The 22,679-nt window shown below is 41.6% G+C and overlaps 1 protein-coding gene and 1 non-coding gene across 3 annotated transcripts; one reads left to right on the top strand and one right to left on the bottom strand.

The window, feature by feature from the left end:
• Positions 1-2,060: 2,060 nt before the first annotated feature.
• trnas-gcu (transfer RNA serine (anticodon GCU)) lies at positions 2,061-2,142 on the top strand. Its single transcript has one exon. It is a non-coding gene; the product is annotated as a tRNA-Ser (tRNA).
• Positions 2,143-8,377: 6,235 nt separating this feature from the next.
• mtfr1l (mitochondrial fission regulator 1-like) lies at positions 8,378-22,099 on the bottom strand. 2 transcript variants are annotated; one of them, XM_084914993.1, is made up of 8 exons: positions 21,973-22,099; positions 13,625-13,707; positions 13,427-13,534; positions 13,227-13,336; positions 12,630-12,841; positions 10,436-10,811; positions 10,194-10,353; positions 8,378-10,054 (listed from the first exon to the last, which is right to left on the bottom strand). In XM_084914993.1, the coding sequence occupies exons 2-7, from the start codon at positions 13,637-13,639 to the stop codon at positions 10,236-10,238; spliced, it is 939 nt and encodes a 312-aa protein (XP_084771119.1). In that variant the 5' UTR covers positions 13,640-13,707; positions 21,973-22,099; the 3' UTR covers positions 8,378-10,054; positions 10,194-10,235. The 2 variants fall into 2 exon arrangements, with proteins under 2 accessions (XP_084771119.1, XP_084771118.1); XM_084914992.1 differs by having other exon boundaries at positions 8,378-10,353.
• Between the last annotated feature and the right edge of the window lie 580 nt (positions 22,100-22,679).

Genomic DNA, 22,679 nt, shown 5'->3' with positions numbered 1-22,679 from the left:
TAATAATCTCTTCCTCAGGTCTGTCTTCCAGGAATGATAACTCATCAAGACTGAATTATCTAGATAACCTTAAGTTTAACTAACTGACTTTAATATTTTCAGTAACTTGGTTAAAGTTACAGTCATGATTTTAAAGGTTTTGCATTACTGGATATGGTAATTGCATCTATGTTGAAGCACTCACAAGTGAGCATCACACTTGTGCTATCTTCAGCAACCTTATACTTGTATATAATTAAAGGCAGAAAAGAGAGAAAGCTAACCAGTTCCCTTATTAAAGCAACCAGTAAATCTTGGCTAGCCGTGTTATAGAGGGATTAACAGCACAGTTGGAATCCTTCTTTAATGAATCAGGTTGCATGGCTGGACTGATCCCAGAATATAGATAAAGCATCCCACTTTATGCCAAGTGTGCACGTCTACAAGAACTGCATATTTGATGAAGTATGCAACCAGTGATCACGTTTTTGTCAAAAAGGATGGTTTATGGTCCAGTACTTTATCTGTAGTTGTCCAGATGTTTCATTCTGTCTCTGTTATGAAGCAAGAAAATGTGTTTGAGGGAAATCACTAGTGTTTGAGTCACAGACACATTTACTGACCAGCAACACGCTAACCACAATACCAGTGATTTCTCAAACTACTCTTCTTTTCAAAAATATACAATTAAGCTAATAGCTTCCTCTACTCCTTCCACTTTCCCAGGCCTTGATTCATTGGTCAGACCAATCCATCTTTAGAAGTGAATTAAACTATCTTAGCTTTTGTTAAATAAATAATGACATGATGTAATATGTCATGTGTTGTTGTTCTTCTGAGGGTATTTTTATTATGTCCTAATAGCTGGGATGGGCTCCAACCAAACCACTAACTTGAATTGGATAAGTGGAAGAAAATGGTTGTAAATGGATGGACTGGTGTCCTGATATGAAAACTTTGAAACTAAGGTTGTACTTTTGATACACCACAGTTTTCAAAAGGAATTATACATCAAGAACATATTTCACACATAATGAGAACTGAAAACACTTACCACTCCTCATTTGAAATAACATTAACTCAGAGGACCAGGACAAGGACAAAAATGGTCATCATTTTAAAAATTTACCATGAACACTGCTTTAGTCTATCTCTTAGTATTGAGATCTCAAGCCCATTTTCCCCCACAGGATGCACAGTTTTTTAAATGGCTAAGAAAACATAATATTCCCTAAAATACCTACTTATATACCTACCTATATACAATATATAGAAGTAGAAGTAGAGAGAGTAATAAGCCAGGAGTTAAACGATATTCATTGTTTTGAATTATAAACAAGAACTTTAATTATAGATATTTTAATTATAAATTCCACAGACATTTTGAAAGCCAGAGAATCACATACAGAAAGTTCATGCTTTGAGACGTTGGCCCATATTTACTGGTTAATAAATGTGTCTGTGACTCAAATACTGGTGATATTTTATGACTTCATAACAGTGAGAGAGTGGAACATCTGAACAAGTACAGATAAACAGGACTGGGCCATAAAATTCATATTTGATCACTGGTTACATACTTTATCAGCCATGTAATTAGAAGTGCACACTTGGCATGAAATGGGATGTTTTATTTAAAGTGAGAGAAGGATTCCAACTGCGCTGTTAATCCCGCTATAACACGGCTAGCCATGCTGTACTGGTTGCATTCACGAGGAAATTGGTTAGCTTTCTCTTTCTGCTTCGCTTCTGCCTTTAATTCATATACAATATCTATATATATATATATATATATATATGATTGCTGAAGATAACGCAAGCGTGAGGATGTGCTTAAGTGCTGCCACTGCTTGTATATTGTGAATATATGTACTCTTATTTCAGTATATTCAGGCTTTGTCGCTAACAGTTTATTTTTTAATTAATTTTTAAAGGCATAGTTTTAAAACAGGTGGTGCTTGATGAATGAGGATGCATTAACTCTAGTGGTAGTTCACAAACAACACGAACTTGAGCTTTCAAAATTCCTTAATAATAATAATATGGGTCTCTCAAATACCCTGAGCGTACGAGCAGCACATGACGAGGTGGCCGAGTGGTTAAGGCGATGGACTGCTAATCCATTGTGCTCTGCACGCGTGGGTTCGAATCCCATCCTCGTCGGTCTCCTTTTCGGGAGGAGAAAGCTCACTAGGTTCGCCCAATGATCGGGATGAAATGAATCTACAGGGGATTAATAATATTAATATTAATAAAGTATACCAAAAAAAAAAAAACAGTTGCCCGTTAATACCCGCAGTTTGCTAGTAATGTTTATGTAAAGTGGTCTAAACGGGACAAGTAAATGCCTCTGAATAAATTGTACAAAGTAAGCTCATCAGTTTATTTTCATTCATGTCAGTAACAGGCCACTTTAAGAAAGCTGTTATTTACATCCAGTCTTTCCTTTGAGTCAACACATATTTCTGCATATCATATTAGCTACAGAAATTGCATCACTTGTTAATGGCTGCCATGTAGGCCACAATACTGGGTACCATCTGGGACTCACAAACTGGCTCTTATCAATTTCTAATCAAAACATGACTCAGAGCTTCGGGGTTAGTTCATGCATCCATCTCCTTATCATTTCTGAAAACAATCATAGCCCTATTTGTTTACCAGATTTACCAAATTTGGGAGTCTACATTTTGAGATGAGCCGATCGTTAAAATGCTTTCTAGATATTTACCTACAAAGCCATCTAATGAAACAAATGTCATGCATGATCATTTTGCAGGCTGAATTAAGGCCATGAAGATTACTTTCTCCAATTTGTGATGTCAAATGACACATTTGAGCAAATGACAGGTATCAGATGCTCTGTTTTGCCCGTACAGAACCCATTAGACCTGTCTGCAATTCATCTTCATTACATCGCTCACCTTTCATCTCATCTTTTCTTGTCATTTATCAATTCATTTGCACTTTTTAGAGCCATATTTAAAGGCCATATTTAAAAAAGTGACAGAAATAATTAAGTCCTGACTTTTTAAGAAAGCAAGTAATTGTTGCGTATTGAAGTTAGAAAAGAAATTCAGCAAATGTAGCATCAAATAAAAGGCAGATAAAGTGAGAGTTAAATTAACACTGTGTAAATTTACAGGTATTCTACTCTGATGTTCTGGAAAGAGCTGCAACAGGTTTGCCGCGCTGTTAAAGTGAGAGGCAGGGTAACGCCGCACTCGAGTGCCATCAACAGCACCACTTACAGACGCAATTTACTTTGCATCACAAAGCAATCATGTTTAGAGGGCTAACCCACTAATAAGATAGAAGCACTACAAAGGCCCCAAAATAGAAGCAACAGAGTGAATTCAATTGAGCTGCAACAGCTCTTGTGGAGCTTTTGCTGTTGTGAGTCATAAGTGTTGGTTCTGTGTCTTGATGACGCGGGCGGATGCGTGGGTGACTCTTGGGGAGGGTGGGCGGGTAGAAGTAGCAGATGCTGTGCTTGTGTTACCCCAGACCCTTGTCATCCACTCAGTTGCTGCTTCATTCAGTCGGTTGTTGCTACGATACTACGTGGAAGATGACACTTGAAGTGAACACGCAAACACAAAAAAGCTGTTACGTTTTTACACATTCTGTGTTTTTTCTTCTTTGTATGGTAGACACAATTGAAAAGTCTTGCGCACATCAGAGTGGTGTGAAGCCATACTGGGATTGCTTTGCCGTTAGCACTTTACATAATGCTGCTGTGGTCAATATAAATCACACACACACATACAAAAAAAGCAAACACTTGACCTATTAATGAAACGCTGGAACACTCATGTTTCCACAGGTTGCTCTTTCTCTTGGGTGGATAATGAGGGGCACAGAGTTTGGGAGCTGTTTTGATCATCATGAAGCCCAGTGCACTTTACCTTTGGTATTTCCTGTGGTATTTCCACAGCTGAGCTGCAAAAGTGACATTTCTATGCAGAAGTGAAAGCAGCTTCATGGTTTCTAACTGAAAACCAAGTAGTTTTGCAATATTTTGACAAAGAATGCTTTATTCCAGCTATTCTAGGGCTGAAACTGGACCCTGGATAGGTTGTCAATGCTCACTTTGGCTATGGCAAATTTAGAGTCATCAGTTAAACTAACAAGCATGTCTTTGGACTGTAGGATGAAGCTGGAGTACCTGGAGAGAACCAGCTCGAGCAAAGGGAGAATATACAAATCTCAATGTTGTCTCAAAGCGCAAATTTCAACTAACATATTCAAAATATATGTAACAATTTAAAAAACTGAAAGTCTGTTTTGGATAGATATATAAAATGTGTCATTTATATGTTATTATATTAATTACTGTATCATTCTTTAATATTCAGTGTCAGAGTCTTTGCATGGATATATTAATGTCACATTTCTCTGGAGCCTCAGTGCGAGTATTTTGATCTCAAATGCTAATGGTGTATTTTGAGGTGGGAGCTACGAATGAAGCCATTCCTTGGGAAAGATGCAATGAATGTGCTATTATAAATTCTTTCGCCTGTGACATGTTCTCTGTTACACCTGAGCTGTGAGACTGATGGCTGCAGGCTGGTTTCCCATCACTCCGTTTTGCTTCAGTTCAGCTGTAACTCAGGCACACCCTCCTTTCTGCAATAGCTGTTTGCACATTTGTCAGATGGATTAATCAAAACGAGAAGCCCTGACAACGCTTCTGCTCAAAGTAAAACTCCCATCCAATTCTACAGCCACAAAGCAACCTAAAAGCAGTCCCACAGATCATATTGTTCTTGAAAGTAACAGATGCCTCTGGGCAGCATGAAAAAACATCTGGGACACATGAGGGATGTTTCTTCTTCCAAAGACAGACTTCTGTAGAGCTTCCAGTCATGTAAAGAGACAGTGACAAAAAGCTTTAGTGGTTAGGGACATGGACAAGACATGCTGACCAGTCAGAATGACAGATGCTCTAACTGTTTGCATGCTTGCTGCTTCGATTCTTCTTCCAGAGCAGAAACTCGGCTGGAGCTGCTTCCCAGTTTGGGGAGATGGGCCAAACTCCAAAGCCACACAGGTCCCAAAAGCTGCAGTTCCTAAAATGACCACTTGAGGCTGAAGGATGAGTCAGTCTGTTAAAACAACTAACTTTAAAGTTGCAATAAAAACATTTTGTAGGTATAAAAAGTGCTTTTAATCTCTAAAGTCAGTTTGTTTATATAGGTTTGTGCTAAGGTCATAGTGGTCAAAGTCACATGGAAGTACTTCCCGGAAGCGCCGCTTGCATTGTGCTGCAATTTGCTCGCAGCAAATCATTCGTGCACAGGGCAAGCCAAAGTGTTGTTGTTGTGAGAAGGGGGCTTTATAGTGACCTGTTTTTAGAGGTGTTGCTGCTTTGAGAGGCAGGTGCCAGAATGTGGTGCTTACATCTGTAAATGTACTGTGTACTAACAGGGGGAGGGGGGTAAAGCAATTAGGTAAAGCAATTAAGCAATAAATCACCAAAACAATTGCCAGTAACAATATTTTACATAGTATATGCTGCTGCGCTCACTTCTGCAACTGGAAATAAGTCATTACTCAGTTGAGTCAGGAATAACACATTTGAGGTGTGGTCTATAGTCCGATTGGGTGCTGATTGTGCTGTCTGATGTGACATCTGAAGTCAGAAATATAGAATTCATATATGACAGGATTTATAAGAACAGCCACCTCTAAGTAAAGACTCACGTCTCTGGCGTGAAACTCCAAGTTTGGGTTTGTTCTGTCAAGTTTAATCACTTTTGACATTTCTAAGGAACTTTTTGCAGCTGCTCATTCAAAAGTGCATTAGCCCGCTTTGAAATTCTTCTAACGAGTGTCGTAGTGATGAAAATGTGTCAATGTCACTTTGAACTAAAGGCCTTTATTTATAGGTTTAGAAGAGCCTCATTTTGACACTGAGACCTATTAATTGAGCTCTCCACAGACATCTCCCTGTATCTAAAATAGGTAGGAAGTCCATCGTGGAGGTGAAGAGGGACAAAGTAGGCCAAGGACTCTCACAGAAAATAGACTGCGATTCACTGAGGGGCCGGATCATCCCGAGAAAGAACAGGAAATGGGAAAGAATGTGGGTTAACAATAATTGTGGAAAATCACATGAGTACAGACACTCCACTGGAGTAATCAAGTGAAGAGATTTAGTAGGTATGATGTGATATTACATGCACTTAAACTTTATCTAACATTATCTACGTGAGGGCTAGAGTTAGGCTGCATCGGTAAAGGAAAGCAACTAAATACAGCTGTTCACATCATTTACAGAAGTAATTTTAAAGATACTTAAATCTGAGGATTTTGATATTACAGGGAGTGCAGAATTATTAGGGATGCAGCAGTCTCAAAATTGCAAAACTTCTGAAGCGTGATCATCGAACAGTCAAGCGTTTCATTCAAAATAGTCAGCAGGGTCGCAAGAAGCGTGTGGAAAAACCAAGGCGCAAAATAACTGCCCATGAACTGAGAAAAGTCAAGCGTGCAGCTGCCAAGATGCCACTTGCCACCAGTTTGGCCATATTTCAGAGCTGCAACATCACTGGAGTGCCCAAAAGCACAAGGTGTGCAATACTCAGAGACATGGCCAAGGTAAGAAAGGCTGAAAGACGACCACCACTGAACAAGACACACAAGCTGAAACGTCAAGACTGGGCCAAGAAATATCTCAAGACTGATTTTTCTAAGGTTTTATGGACTGATGAAATGAGAGTGAGTCTTGATGGGCCAGATGGATGGGCCCGTGGCTGGATTGGTAAAGGGCAGAGAGCTCCAGTCCGACTCAGACGCCAGCAAGGTGGAGGTGGAGTACTGGTTTGGGCTGGTATCATCAAAGATGAGCTTGTGGGGCCTTTTCGGGTTGAGGATGGAGTCAAGCTCAACTCCCAGTCCTACTGCCAGTTTCTGGAAGACACCTTCTTCAAGCAGTGGTACAGGAAGAAGTCTGCATCCTTCAAGAAAAACATGATTTTCATGCAGGACAATGCTCCATCACACGCGTCCAAGTACTCCACAGCGTGGCTGGCAAGAAAGGGTATAAAAGAAGAAAAACTAATGACATGGCCTCCTTGTTCACCTGATCTGAACCCCATTGAGAACCTGTGGTCCATCATCAAATGTGAGATTTACAAGGAGGGAAAACAGTACACCTCTCTGAACAGTGTCTGGGAGGCTGTGGTTGCTGCTGCACGCAATGTTGATGGTGAACAGATCAAAACACTGACAGAATCCATGGATGGCAGGCTTTTGAGTGTCCTTGCAAAGAAAGGTGGCTATATTGGTCGCTGATTTGTTTTTGTTTTGTTTTTGAATGTCAGAAATGTATATTTGTGAATGTGGAGATGTTATATTGGTTTCACTGGTAAAAATAAATCATTGAAATGGGTATATATTTGTTTTTTGTTAAGTTGCCTAATAATTATGCACAGTAATAGTCACCTGCACACACAGATATCCCCCTAAAATAGCTAAAACTAAAAACAAACTAAAAACTACTTCCAAAAACATTCAGCTTTGATATTAATGAGTTTTTTGGGTTCATTGAGAACATGGTTGTTGTTCAATAATAAAATTATTCCTCAAAAATACAACTTGCCTAATAATTCTGCACTCCCTGTATGCTACTTTTTCCATCCAACTACATTTCAGAGAACCTTTGTAACTCCTGTATTTATTTGACAACTGTTAGCATTGTTTTGGTCGAATGTGAGCATTTTGACATTTGACCTCTTTATAAAGTAGTTCTCATTGTTAGGGCCAAATGACCCATTTTTGCAGAAGATAAAATTAGCTCTATTTTGACACCATGACACTACTTGCATGTGAAAGCATCACTAATAATATATCAATAAAATATTCTGTATTGGGCAACAATAACAGCTGAATCCACAAAACTTAGTTGTGACTTGCAGTGGAATAATTTAGAACATACAATGCAAAATAAGTGGATACCATTCATAAATCTATAGTCTATGAGAATTCCACTGTCTACCTGATATGAATTTATTGTTGAAATATGGATTTAGATCATTTACTTTATCTAGTTAATGTGTGCTTAGTTTCATCTAAATGTATGTTTTGTATAGTTTTTTTAAGTCCATGATTTTCCTTTGAAGTATAAATTACCTTCTAAACCAAAGAACAAGAAACTTCAAATCACACTTTGGCACAGTACATGAGGAAATGTATTTTATTTTGTAAGTTACTTTGCACCAGTGCTAAAACTAATAGGCTGCCTTCTTACTGAACTGAAGTTAGACCTGCCAAACTGTTTCTGAACAAAGAACCATCATGCCTTTGAATAGAGCATCAACTCCTTGGTTTACCTGCACTGCCCTCTTGTGGTAATGTCCATCACTGCATGCTAATTTTTAAAAAAATGACACTGTTTCAAAACATCAGCACATTCTTTATTTACAAGTCCTTACATGACAAAAAAAATGGTGTTGACAGGCTCAAGACTACATGGAGATACAACGGCGACAAATGCTCAAACTAGAATTTCAAAGCAAATGGAGTAAGTCTGACGACCGGTGACGCAGCTGGTAGTGAATGTGGTGTATGGGTCATCATTTCAAGTCTAGAGACTTAGTAAATCTATTTAAACTTGCATATGGCATTTTCCTCAGTGTTCAAGTCAAGCATGTGACATGATCTACCGGAGCCAGTTCCAGCAAGTCAAAGCAAACTTGAACTCCACTACATGACTCGTTCAGTTCAAACACAAATATCTTAGCAGTATCTTTTCACACAGCAAAACCACACCAAAGAAAATCCCCACTCCTGTCAGCCAGGACATGACAGCAACAACAGAGGAGGAGGGACACGTGTGGAAGTATTTTTCTTGCGACAACTTTCTTCTTCTTTTTTAAATAAAAAAACCTAACACTTGTGAATGTCACACATACACACAGCTGGTTAACAGGCTAACTGTATGCTTGGGAGTCTTAATATAAAAGCTGAGAACAAAGGGCACATTTAGGACAAACGGAGGACAGGATGGATGAAACAAACCCATGGCACTTTGAATAAACAAGGGGATAAAATTAGGCATCTGAACAGGTAAGGCGTGGACCGATCTAAATAGACTTTCTGTAAAAACTCTGCACGATGTAAAAGCTCTCTTACACATAAGCTTAGTCTCTGCCTAAAGTAAAATCACCTGTTTAATATTACATTATAAACATTATACAGATGGTTTTCCCTACCAACTAGTCATGCTGCACACAGGCAAAATTGTTAAGAGTCTTAGTTGTACAAGCTTGCATCTGTTGTTGGCTTTACTGGAAATACAACTCAGGATGGGCGCATATTTCCCTCCTTTGTCCTCTTTATTATCAATGTAATCTCTCCCCTTTCAGTTGTAAAATCAGTGACTATGGATCTGGATGTTACTCTGAAACTAAAGGGCAGAAGTGTAGTGGATCGAGCAATACAACAGTACATGGATGCTGTGCATTTCCACAGACTCAGTACTGAAATGCACACATCAACAGCAAACATCCTAAATGATTTTTATGATACACCTGCAGTACTTCCCTGCATATGCACTACAGCTGTTTCATCTGTACATACACATTTTCAAGTATGCGAGAGGACTTCTTGACATAGCTAAAACAGGTTTGCATCTCCTTAGTGAAAGAACTGAAAACAAAACTAAGAAAGACGGGCAGTACCCTCTTCAAAGCGAGGGGCATTCCACAATTTGGGTCCAAAAACTAAATGATAATGGTTTAATGTCAGCCTCCCCGGTGTAGTATTATAAAAACAAAAGCAAATCAGATTTACATGACCGAGTGATTGGTCATCATTGGCATCAAGTCTGTTGAATCTGTTTGAAAATAAAACTAAGAAATTTTAGAGAGAAACACACCGAAAGTGTTGTGTGACGCAGTGCTTAAACTGACTGTTACCAAGAGTTGGCTGTTCCCCTTCACAATGCACCCGCACTGGTTTTAAGTGTCTGGGACAAAGTGTTTTTGTTCTATCTCTGGCAGACAGCTATTGCCTTGGGTCTGAGGAGCGAGGTTGTGGATCCACGGGTACATTATGCACAGGCAAAGGCCTAAAAATCACGAGGAAAAGAGAAAAAAGCAACTAAGAAAAAACAGTTACCTAACACTTGTGGTCAAAGGTTTCATTTCTTTTCTTTTTTTTTCTTTTAAAACAGGAACTACAAAAACTGAGTCTCTCCCCTGACTTACATGGAGCAGCAGGATTGGGTATTTCTTATTAACATGATCGCACTACTTTCTTTTCACAGAGGCAGCATCTTCATCCTTCAGGACAAACTTTTTCCTCAGAGCTTCTGAAATCAGCGAGGCCGAGTCCTCCTCCCTGAGGGAAGTGCAGCCTCTGTTGTACCTGCATCACAACACCAAAACCATTAAATTCATGACTACAAACCTGAGAACTCTGAGGCTTTCTGCACATCAACATCTCCTACCTGTCTTTGCTCATCTTCATGCGGTTCATGTCCTTCAGGATGTCCATAACATCAGCAAAACTGGTGGACTTTGATAGCGACACTGTATCCTCCTCTGCCTCCCGGAAGTCCATGCTAGGCCTGTCCAAATCAAAGGTAGCTGATGCTGTCATAGAAACAGGGGGCAGAGGGTCAGGGACCAGCTCTGAAACCACAGAGACGGCATCTTTCTCATCTTCCTCTTCCTCCGGTTCTTCTTCCTCTGTGACGTCGCTGATGACAAAGGAAGCAGCCGCCGTGGGGGCCGGCTGGTAGGACGCCGCCTCGAAAGGCGCCATGGAAAAGCTCATGCTTGTGTCATCAGGCGAGAGCAGATCTGGGGTGAGGGGGTTAGAGCCTGGAAGAAAGCAGAGAAATGGTCTGTGCAGCAGTTGTTTAGTTTGTGCCTCTCAGCAATGTCCCACATAAACAACTGCACATTTCAAACTGAGCCATGTCTGATTATTTCCTTTGAATCTAATATAAAGTCAAAGTATAAACATAAACAAGCATTAAGCGTTTTAAGCACTGCTTCTACGTCTTATTGTCCTAATTATTCATAGTTCACGTAATCCCCTATGTGTGAGCTCCCTCCAGTGCTCACACATCACAGCTGTGCCCAAAATCAATTCATCAGGCAGTTGGAAATTTTAAATCAGTGCCTAAGAACTTAAACATCAGTTCCAAAGAGCCACTTCAAGCTGGATCCACAGATCACTTGTTCAAGTGGCCTATTAAATAACAAAGGTAAACATGTCTACAGCTTCTTCGTTTTGGTGTCTATAGCCCATTTCCCCATTAATGACATTAAGGTGGAGATGTGATCATACTCTAGTGCACGGGTGGGCAACTCCAGACCATTAGGGCCGGTGCCCTGCAGGTTTTAGATGTGTCCTTGAACCAACACAGCTGATTTAAATGGCTAAATGACCTCCTCAATGGCTGTATCCCAATTCAGGGTCTGCAGGCCGATTACGTCACAGCGACGCGACGAAGGCTGTCCCAATTCAAAGGCTGCTCGAAATGCGGCCCTCAAATGCGTCCTTCATTTCCCTCAATTTTAAGGCTGTGGCGGTGTAGACTTCCTGGCCCAACATATCCCAGAATGCATAGTGCGGCGGTGGGTGTGGATAATTTTGCCGGAAAAAAGCAGCGGATGAGGGGCGCCCGAAGAGTGCACTTTAAGTAAGTACTGAATATTATGTCACTTATTTATGTGCAAATGTTTAATAACGAAGAACATTAAAACATTACTGTTGGCCACATGTCGGCAAAGTTATGTGACATTAGTGACGTTTGTACTAACTGAAAGCCTTTACTTTAAAATATATGCCGTTCAATAGCTGACCTTAATCTTACAGAGAATGATCAAAGCTCATGTGGAAACAAACAAACAAATGAACAAAAGATTTTCTCCTTCCTTTCTGTCACACAATGCTGTATGAAACGTTTCCAGCTGTTAGTATCATGGTTGCTAGGCAACCTGGGCAGCGCGACAGAGGCTAGACCGTCCCATTTCGCAAGCCTCGCACTTCCGGCCTTACTGGTCTTTGAGTACGCGGCCCTTGTGGACCGTTGAGGCTGCGTACTTTAAGGCTGCAGACCCTGAATTGGGATACAGCCAATATGTCCCGAAGTTTTACAGAGGCCTGGTAACAAATTAATGATGTGATTCAGGTGTGTTGACCCAGGGTGATATCTAAAACCTGCAGGACACTGGACCTCGATGCCTGGAGTTGCCCATCCCTGCTCTAGTGGAATTGTTTGCCTGATAGATGAAGACTTCCATTTTTTTAATCATAAATCAGAATTAAAGTCAGAATCCATTTATTTGAATTATAATACAACACAAAGAACACAATGCAAATGAATAGAGCTCATATTAAATGGGTAACTCTCAGAGATTATCTTTACTCACTGACCTACAAACTGATGCCAAGATATCTTAGTACCAAAGAGCCAAGCAAAATCAGGGCTGCTGACTTGGCAACAAAGGAAACACAGTCATGGGAAAAGTAACTCTGTCACAGGCTCAATAAAGCAATCTTAAAGCTCCAATCCTCTGCGGACCTCATTTAACCAGACTGCCAGTTTCCACCCACCACAGCGCTATGGTTGATATAGCAACAGCTGACAACACCTTACCAGTGTGGTAGCAAATCTCTGGTTGTGTTACCTGAATCACTTGCCACAATTTTAGCGATCTGCGCTCGAAGTCTGCTGAGCTCATCCTGCAGTGCTGTAGTACGGTTCAGTGCAGTCACGCCGGGCTTCTTCAGCCCTTCCATCCTTTTGCCCTCACGGCGGAAATTGGGCACAGATGAATTCCTGTGAAGCACCAGGAGCGGTGTGGGTCGCCATTCGTGTTTCAGAGGACGTGTGTCACTTCTAAAAACAGAAGAGCAAGTGTTTACTGTCACAAAAAAACAGATTTGAGGTGTTGAGTCTGTTTATCTCCCCAGGGTACAAATGTCTCTTTCCTTTTAACAACTCCCCAGAAGAGATCTTTGTCAACAGCTCATCAGATAGAGGTGTCTATTGTGAAACATTGGCACTGTAATTAATCCGACCTTTTTCAAATTTCATGAATAAAAGGACAAAAAAAAAAACACCAAGATGAAGCAACACCTGTCTAGTACAGGAAAATAGGACAATATATCAGTTTCCTAAGTTGGAAAATAAGTGTCTGGTTTAATGCTGTTGAGAAGAATTAACCCGGCACTACTCCATAACCTTCATGTTTGCCTTTCTATTTGGTTCAGTCTAGACTCACCTCACTCTGGCATATGTCTCCTCTTCATCTGCAACAATCCAGGCTATGTCTGCCAAGGTAGGAACCATAGGCCCGTCCATTGGACGAAGAGAAGGCAGACCTGGTAGCTCCTAATGCACAAAGACATTAATGTATACAGCAGCGTTTTTTTTATATAAAAAGGACAGAATAATTAGGAGAATACAGTATTTTTCATATACCTGGAAACATGCCCTTTGAGGAGGTTTAAGTGGAAGAGTGGAACCTATTCTTCTCACAACACTGCGCGTGGATCCGTGAGGCTTATTTTGCCAGATGGGTATAACTTCCTGCAAACAATAAAAACACATACGTTTTTTTTCTTGCTGGATTTGTTTTCCTGAACAATCCGTGTGTGTAAAAGACTCTTTAAAACTTACCGTTTCTGCTTCCATGTTAATTGTGGATCAGTCTCATTCGTCTCATCAGGAAGATGCACACCAAAGTTTGTTGCTGGGAGTGTCTGAAGACAAAGAATTTCAGTAAACAGATGTCATGTGAGAGAGACTGCCAGTTCTCGGGACCGAAAATTGCTCATTATTTAAGAGCAGTGATGGGAATAACGGCGTTACATGTAACGGCGTTACTTTTTTCAGTAACGAGTAATCGAACTAATTACTATTCCTATCGTTAGGTTACGAACAAGAAAATATGGTCCGTTACTATTTTTCAACAAACAGACGGTTGAAGCTGTGTTCAGCTTACTGCATCATATATCAGTTGCACGGAAGTAGCTGACTACTTAAGTAATATGGACGCTACAGCTTTAAGCAGCTGCGCGCGCTCCCGCGGACGGTAATCACGATCACTGTCTAGCACAACACCTGGAGCTAAGGGTGCAAAACAATCGCATGAGTGCTGCTGTTTGACTGAGGAAGAATAAAGTAGTCGTGGTAAGCCAGTCACATGACCACTTAAAGACAAAGCAACAAGGTGATATATACCAGTTTTTAAATTGTGTTGATAGGCCACGTAAAACCAGAGTCATGATAAACAATATATACGCGGCATTTTTTCCTCAATAGTTTCACCACATTTACTGTCTAAGCCAGGGGTGGGCAACTCCAGGCCTCGAGGGCCGGTGTCCCTGCAGGTTTTAGATGTGTCCTTGAACCTGGGACTAAATGAAGAAATGGATAGGCTCAATACAGCAGGAACTCAGCGTAACTGGCAGTCCACAAATATAATCAAACAGTATATGAGCGACTTTGGTCTTTGCGATGCATGGCGCTCCCTTCACCCCAATAGTAAGGAATATACTTTCTTCTCACATGTCCATCACTCCTACTCTCGTCTGGATTATTTTCTGGTCAGCAGCTCACTGCTGAGTAACATTACAGACACTGAGATTCATCCTATAGCTGTCAGCGATCATGCTCCTGTATCTTTAACACTAATACAGATGAATAATACTACACCAAGAAAAAACTGGAGATTTAATACATCACTGCTCAAAGACGAAGAGTTTATCAAATACTTTAAAAAAGAATGGACTCTATATTTAGGCTTTAATGACATTCCTGGAACATCAGCATCTGTCCTCTGGGAAGCAGGGAAAGCCGTGATGAGAGGTAAAATAATCTCTTTCCCATCACATAAGAAGAAAGAAGAAAACAAAAAAATTCAGGAACTAGAGAAAAACATCAAATCCTTAGAAAAAGCCTATGTGTCACACCAAGATCAAGAAATATTAAACAAAATACGCAAGACAAAACTAGAATTAAATGAAATTATTAATAAAAAGACTAAATTCTTAGTACAAAGACTTCGCCTGCAAAATTATGAACACGGTAACAAATCCGGACAATTTCTTGCTAACCAGTTAAAAATCAATAAAGAAAAAACAACTATATGTGCTGTTAAAGATTTATCTGGGAATACAATATATGATCCTAAAAAAATAAATAACATTTTTAGGGATTTCTATGAAACTTTATATACACCACAAATAAACCCATCTAAAAACGAAATTGATCAATTTCTCGACAACATAACTCTTCCAAAATTATTAGACACCCAAGCAATAGCACTGGATTCGCCACTGACGCCAGGTGAACTCCAGGAAGCTCTGATAAGTATGCCCAATAATAAGGCTCCAGGTCCAGATGGTTTTCCAACAGATTTTTACAAAGAATTCTGGACAATTCTGGCACCAGTTTTTCACAGGATGTTGCAGGAAATCAAAGAAAATGGTAGACTACCACCAAATATGAACTCTGCAAATATCAGTCTCTTACAAAAACCAGGCAAAGACCCTGTATATCCCTCAAGCTATCGTCCAATATCCCTTATTAATGTAGACCTTAAAATAATCTGCAAAGCTCTCTCAAAGAGATTAGAGAAAATAACCTCCCTTTTAATTCATCCTGACCAAACTGGTTTCATAAAAGGTAGGCACTCATCAACAAATACACGTAGATTACTTAATTTAATAGACTACTCATGCAGTAAAAACACTGAAACCATAATATTTTCTTTAGATGCAGAAAAAGCATTTGACAGAGTTAACTGGAAATTTCTATTTGCAACTTTACATAAATTTGGTTTTGGACCCTGTTTCATAAACTGGTTAAAAATATTATATAACTCCCCAACAGCTTGTGTCAGAACAAATGACCAAACATCCTCCCGCTTCTCTCTTCTGAGGGGCACCAGACAGGGATGCCCACTCTCCCCTTCACTGTTTGCAATTTTTATTGAGCCATTAGCAGCAGCAATTAGACAGGCTACAACAATTAAGGGCATAAAGTGTAAGAATATAGAACATAAAATCAGCCTTTATGCAGATGATGTGTTACTTTTTCTCCTATAACTCACAAACCAATATCTCTGGGGTAACTGCATTGATAAATTCCTTCTCAAGTGTCTCAGATTATTCAATTAACTGGTCGAAATCAACAGTTCTTCCGATTAATTGCTCCTTCCATAATTCTTCTCCTTCCCCACTGCAATGTGGAAATATAAAATATTTAGGTATTAATGTCTCTCCTAAACTTTCAGAATTAACTAAATTAAACCACATCCCACTTTTAAAGACCGTAGAAGGCGACCTGGCTAGATGGAAATCTTTACCCATATCACTCATGGGAAGGGTCACCGCTATAAAAATGATGATCTTGCCAAAAATAAACTATTTATTTTCAATGATCCCAAATAAGCCATCACAAGATTGGTTCAGATCTCTAGACTCGTACATTTCTAAATTCCTTTGGAAAGATAAACCCCCACGTATCAGCTTAAAAACACTACAAAGGACCAAGGATAAAGGAGGATTAGATCTGCCTAACTTTAATCACTATTTTTTAGCCAACAGGCTTCAGTTCATCTCTAGATGGTTTAAACACACCTTCTTAGATGAACCTTGGATAGATGTAGAACAGGCACTATGTAATAACCTAGAAATTTCAGACCTACCATTTATCAGCTCAAACATCAAATGACATGAATGCTTTAAAAGCATCAATATTAGCTCTTCTCTGACAGCATGGTGGGAGTTTCTAAAAATGACAGAGTCTTCATTAATCCCATGCAAACGTACACCTATCTGGAACAACCCGGACATATTACAAAACAATAATATGATAAACTTTTCAGATTGGAGTTGCAAAGGAATTAAATACTTGGAACATATATTGGAAGGAACAGACTTTATTTCGTTTGACAGACTAGTTATACAATATGGGATCAACAAGAAACGATTTTTGGAATATCAACAAATTAAATCCATAGTAAAAAAGAAATTTAATCCCAGTGAAGCTGAATTACAAACACCACCAAGTGTGGTACAATTTCTTAGTCTAAAACCCCCCAAATTATTGTCTAAAATATACAGAACACTTTCTAAAATAGATGAATCAATATCCCTTCCTATTGCAAAATGGGAAGCAGATTTATCAATCAACTTAGACCCAAACCTTTGGTCTCAGATATGCTTAAAAACCTTTCAATGGATCAGAAATCCCAGTTTGCAATTAATACAATACAAAATATTACACAGAGTGCACTATACTGGTCATAGGATGTTCAAGATGGGCTATACGCCTTCCAACAACTGCTCACACTGCACAGCAAATACACCGGACAATTACATCCACGCTCTTTGGTTCTGTCCACCAGTTCAGAAATTTTGGCGTGAGATATGTGAAGACTTATCAAAGTGTCTGAAATGTAACATTCCAGCCTCCCCTTTAGTATGCTTGCTGGGCAACTTGGATGAGGTCACCGCAGAAATAAACACAGCCCATGTTGTTTTTACGGCCCTATGCATTGCCAAGAAAATGGTCCTCATTAACTGGAAAAATAAAAATAATCTTAATTCTAACCAATATAAAAACCATCTAATAAATCACATTAGTCTTGATACAACCTCTGCCATCACATTTGATCAATCCCTTTGGGCTCCTTTGATCGGCTTCATCACCTAGTGGGGGTGGGGGGTCATGGTTTGGTGCTGCCTTCGCTATTGTGGTTGATGTGGGGGTAGGGACGGCCTTAGGGCGTCTGGGGAGTCCCTAGGGACGTTTCCCTGGAGGGCCTAACCTGGGGGCTGCGGCCATGACCTGGTTAGAAGCTCTGGGGCTCTTGGATGGTGTTTTCCTTGTGGCTGCGTACAGCGGAGATGGGGGAGGGTCTGTGCTGGCGGACGTTGGTTACTGGCCTGGTAGCCTGGCTGCCCCTGGGAGGGTCCGGGACGGGCGTGGAGGCTTGGGGGTCTGGGGGTGCTCCGCCCCCCGGTCTGGGGTGCTGGCCGGGCCTTGGGAGCTTGGGTCCTGGCTGTTGTGTCGCCGGAGCAGTGGGCGGGTGGGTGCAGGGGGGCTCAGCCCCAGTGCAGGGGACCTCTGGTGCATCGGCCCAACTAGGGGGCTCTCTAACTGGTGGGGAGGTTGTTACATCTTTGCAGGTGGTCTCCTCACTACAGGAGCTCACTCTGCAGGTGGGGGGAGAGATATAGGAGAGGGGGAGAATGAACTCAACCTGGGTGTCTATTGTCTTGTGTAGTTTGGGAGATGATTGGATGATGGGGTGGGTGCAGTTTTCTCTGGGGTGGAGTCGGGTGGGCTGCCCCGGACTCTGTGGGGCTGGGCAGTGCTGCTGCTGCGGGCCCCGGTCCGGATGGGCCTGGGCCTCCTTGCCCTGGTGGGTTCCAGAGCGTGGGGGTGCCTACTGGGGTCAGCGGGGGAGCTGGCCCCAGGGAGGGGCCGCTTGCCCCTCCCTTTCTTCCCTCCCCATCCTCAGCTGCCTCCCTATTCCCGCTCTACCACACCCACCCACACACGCAGGGCTTGGGGTGCAGGTATGTCACCAGGGTGCAGGGGAGGCACTCCCCCTCTGTCCCCTTCTGGCCGCCTGTGCCTCAATTTTATTCTGCAACCTAGACATCCACATTACTCACACTCTCACATAACACATACATATAGGGCCTTGGGGGTGGGCACGTTTTACAGCATCCAGAGGATGGTCGTTGTACTCCAACCCACCTCTGGCGCTGGTGCCCTACCCTCAATTTTAAATGCATTTAGACACTGAGGGTTTTCGGGAGGAGCCGTGCTGCTCTCTGAGAGGAAGCTAGTACCATGCTCTCCTGAGTTTTAAATGCACTTTAGAACAGCACACAACAACATTACATATGAGCGGGCGTAGGGAGGTTTGAGGTCTTCACTCACCCCGATTCTGTTAGCCGTCAGGGCTGGGGGGCTGGGAGGAGGTGCTGGCCGTCAGACTGGGGTCTGGGATGCGGGGCCTCCCTGCTACTGCAGATAAGGAGGTGGTCCGCTTGCCTCCACCCCAGAGAGAAGGGTTACATCTCCTGGGTCTAGGTGCGGCTTGCCCCTCTGGGGGCGGGGGTACCTGGACCTGGGATATAGAGTATGTTTGGGGAGTGCGACTGTCTGTGCAGTGTCTATTTGTGTCTGTCTACACGTTGGGTGAGTGCCGAGTATTTGGTTGTGCATATGGGGGTGAGAATGCACGTCTGTGTCCACGTGTGCCTGTTTGTCTGTGTCTATATGTCAGGTTGGGTCTTAGACTCAACCTCTCTGGGTACATCTCAGGCCCTCTAAAGTACGGAGGCCTATCTCCCCTCACCACACTCCCTGCCGGTGGCTGATGCCCTTAGACGTTGGTGTGTTGGTGGTCCTTGTCATCTGGGGCTGGGCGCTCATGCATGTACCCGCTCACTCCTGGTGGCCGATTGGCGGGGCCGGGCGCCTGTGGCCCGGCTGGGCTCCTTCCGGGGGGTGGGATGCCCTCAGGCCTCTGGCCTCTGGGCCTGAAGCTCGGTCCTCTCTGGCACAGCTGGCTGCCGGCGGAGCCCGCGGGCACGCCACTGCAACCCCCTCTGGCCTCTGCTCCGTAGCTGCGGGGTGACCTCTCGTTTGGGGCTCTACTCAGCTCTTCCCAGGAGGGTGGCACGGTTCCCCCCCCCTTTGGTGGTCCTCCTCGGGTCCTTGTACTCTGGGGCCTCTGGATATCTGGGGCCTGGATCTCCTCCATACCTGCTTCATACCCTGGTGGACGGGGCTATGGCTCCCCACACTCCCTAGCAGATTGTTACATGGAGAAACCTTTGGAATACAAGCATGCTGATCCACACAGGTATGCACACAGGTGTACACACAGGTGTTCACACGGGTGTTCACAGACGCGGACTACACCTTTCTTGGCTGCTGCCTCAAAGCACATTGTGCGCTGTCTATCTTGCGTGCTGCACAATATCGTTTATTATTTAGTATCTACTGTTATCTACTGCTAGCTAGTTTATTGTGATGGTGCTGTTTTTATTATGTTGCTCTTTGTTGTTTGCTTTCTCTTCTGTTTTTTTTCTCCATACAGGTGATCCAGGCGTTTTGTTTGTTTGTTTGTTTTTTCCTTTCTTCCCCCCCTTCTCACCGTCTCTTCTCCCCTTTGGTTTTCTTTCTCTCCCTCTCTTTCTTTCATTCTTTCTCCCTGTCCTATCCCCCAGTCATGTCTGTCCCGTTTGTAGCAACCGAAAATAAAATAAATACATAATTATAATAAAGGTCAATCAAATGGACCAATATGGCAAGGCCATGATGATCCACTTGGTAAAATAAATCCGCTTGGCATCTTTCTTGGCCTTAAGACAACAATTCTGATGGCTAAAGATCCAAACGGGACACAAAAAAAAAAAAAAAAAAAAAAAAAAAAAGATGTGTCCTTGAACCAACACAGCTGATTTAAATAGCTAAATTAGCTCCTCAACATGTCCTGAAGTTCTCCAAAGGCGTGGTAACGAACTAATCATGTGATTCAGGTGTGTTGACCCAAGGTGAGATCTAAAACCTGCAGGACACCGGCCTGGAATTGCCCACCCCTGGTCTAAGCACAGCGCTAGCAAGCACTCTCTGCTTATGAGCAAAACAAAAAACAAAAAACAGGGGAAGTTTTAGGAGTGACAGCGAGAGAGAGAGAGAGAGAGAGAAAGACAGCAGAAAAAGAGAGAGAGCGAGTTTTGAGATGTAAGAGATGTGTGACGTTTAGCGTGTTTGGAGTGTGTAGTTAATGTGTTATCTTTGTGTAGTTAGTGTGTAGTGTTGTGGATAGTTTTGTGTTGTGTGTCAGAACAATGAGGCGACTGCTGTCTCCAGGTAGAAAAAGGAGTGATACACCTGCTGCTGTCAAACGTGCAGGTATCAGGCTGTGATGTTCTCCTTTATAGTGTACAGAAATTATTTTTTCGGAGTGGCACAAATAATTTGTGTGGCATCTTATTGAATGCAGAACAGCTGATTGTTCTGTAAATAGTTTGAAATGGTTATTTAATAAATCAAGGTAAAAGATAAATGGATGCAAATAAGGAAAATCAAAAGTAGTTAAAAATGGACAATTATACCCTGGACCCCAGAGGGTTAAACGTTTTTTAAAGTAACGGAATAGTTACTTTTCAAGTAATTAATTACTTTTAGACTCAGTTACTTTTCGAAGAACTAACTAGTAACTATAGTTAATTACTTTTTCGAAGTAACTTGTCCAAAACTGTTTAAGAGCAACAGGAAAAATCTGAACACATGGTTAATTCACAAGAACTAGTACTCTCCCATAAATTTGATTTTGCTTGTTTTTAGTAAAATATGATATAAAGCAGTTGTGAATATCGATGACTTGTTACTTAGTAGTAATGCAGGGTGATTCGTGTTACTTACCAAACTTACCATACTTTCCAAACACATCAGAAATCGCCATAAAAGGCTCAAATACACAGTTAAGTTATCAGCACTCATTTGATTGTGGCTTTTTTGAGAAATTTCTTTTTTAAAAAACGAGTTGTAAACAGGTGTTATAAACTGTCACGCCTCGGGAGCTAGTCAGAGCTGGTACAGCTTAATCACACTCCATCGTCTATCTGGTAAACATCAAATAACGAAGTAATAATCGTGAATGCTAAAATAGCTAGGTAGCTAAAACCGGTAATTTTATTAATGAAAACGACGCATGCTACTTTGTCTGACGTTAAACTGGATGAAAGCAGGTGCAAAGCGGTAGAAAGATAACATTTAGTCCTGTGATTTGTGAACAGCTTTGCTGAGTTTGTCATTAGCCGGGTAGCTAACCTAAAAAATGGTCCCAAACACAGGCACCGTCACCTAGCTTTAGCAGCACCAAAAACGGCCCCCTGCTTGACCCCTCAAATGTAAAATTCACCAACATATCTCAGCATGTTTCGTACAACTTAACAGAATTCAGCACAAGCTTGAAAACTGTAACTTACCGCTGATTATAAATGACTACAATCCCGACGATGAAGTAGAAGCAGCAACTTCTCCTCTTCGTCTTTCAGATTGTTGTCGTTCAGCAGGCCGGAAACCTGTGCCTCTCTGTCCTGCGATCTGATTGGCTGCAGCTTCACGAGCTTCCTTTCCTTGCAGGATTGGTTCGAGAGCACCTCCTACAGGTGGAAGTGAGCAGTGCTTACAAACAAATCCACGAATATCTTTTACCAAAAACCACGAGCTGTTATTGTTGTCAAACTATGTTCAGTATATTGCTGTCTTGAGCCCAACCCTCAACACCACATGACCTACTTTTAAGAATAGTACAATTATAATTTGAGGGGTTATAAAGTCTTGCAGGTGTTTAATGCTATTTACTACAAAAGTCTGATTATTTGTTGTTGATTATGGATTGCGCAATGCAATGATATAAGTGGCCAAAAAGTACTTCTCAGTATAAGGTAGTGCATTTCAACATCCCGTATTGATTTATGTTTAAAACCCAGTGCAATTAAGAATTTAGACATGATTAAAATAACCTGCTGATGTTCAAGCCAAACATCAGAATGGGGAAGAAAAAAATATGTTTTAAGTGACATGAACATAGGATGGATATTTGTGCCAAAAGTTTGGACTGCTGATCTGGGCAGTGGGGGTGGGGGTTCCTACACAACCATATATATCTATATCTATATCTATCTCTCTC

Source organism: Perissodus microlepis, chromosome 19 (assembly GCF_051167445.1).
Source record: "Perissodus microlepis isolate ML-2025 ecotype Zambia chromosome 19, ASM5116744v1, whole genome shotgun sequence".
In the NCBI taxonomy this organism is placed as follows: Eukaryota; Metazoa; Chordata; class Actinopteri; order Cichliformes; family Cichlidae; genus Perissodus; species Perissodus microlepis.
This window is presented reverse-complemented; position numbering and strand designations above follow the sequence as displayed.

What these genes read in the sequence shown, in the direction of transcription:
- mtfr1l (XM_084914992.1), bottom strand. An exon ending in GAGACATATGCCAGAGTGAG is followed by an intron (nt 12,842 to 13,226) that starts GTGAGTCTAGAC and finishes TTCTGTTTTTAG; the next exon opens with AAGTGACACACGTCCTCTGA. An exon ending in ATGAAGATGAGCAAAGACAG is followed by an intron (nt 10,354 to 10,435) that starts GTAGGAGATGTT and finishes GTTGTGATGCAG; the next exon opens with GTACAACAGAGGCTGCACTT.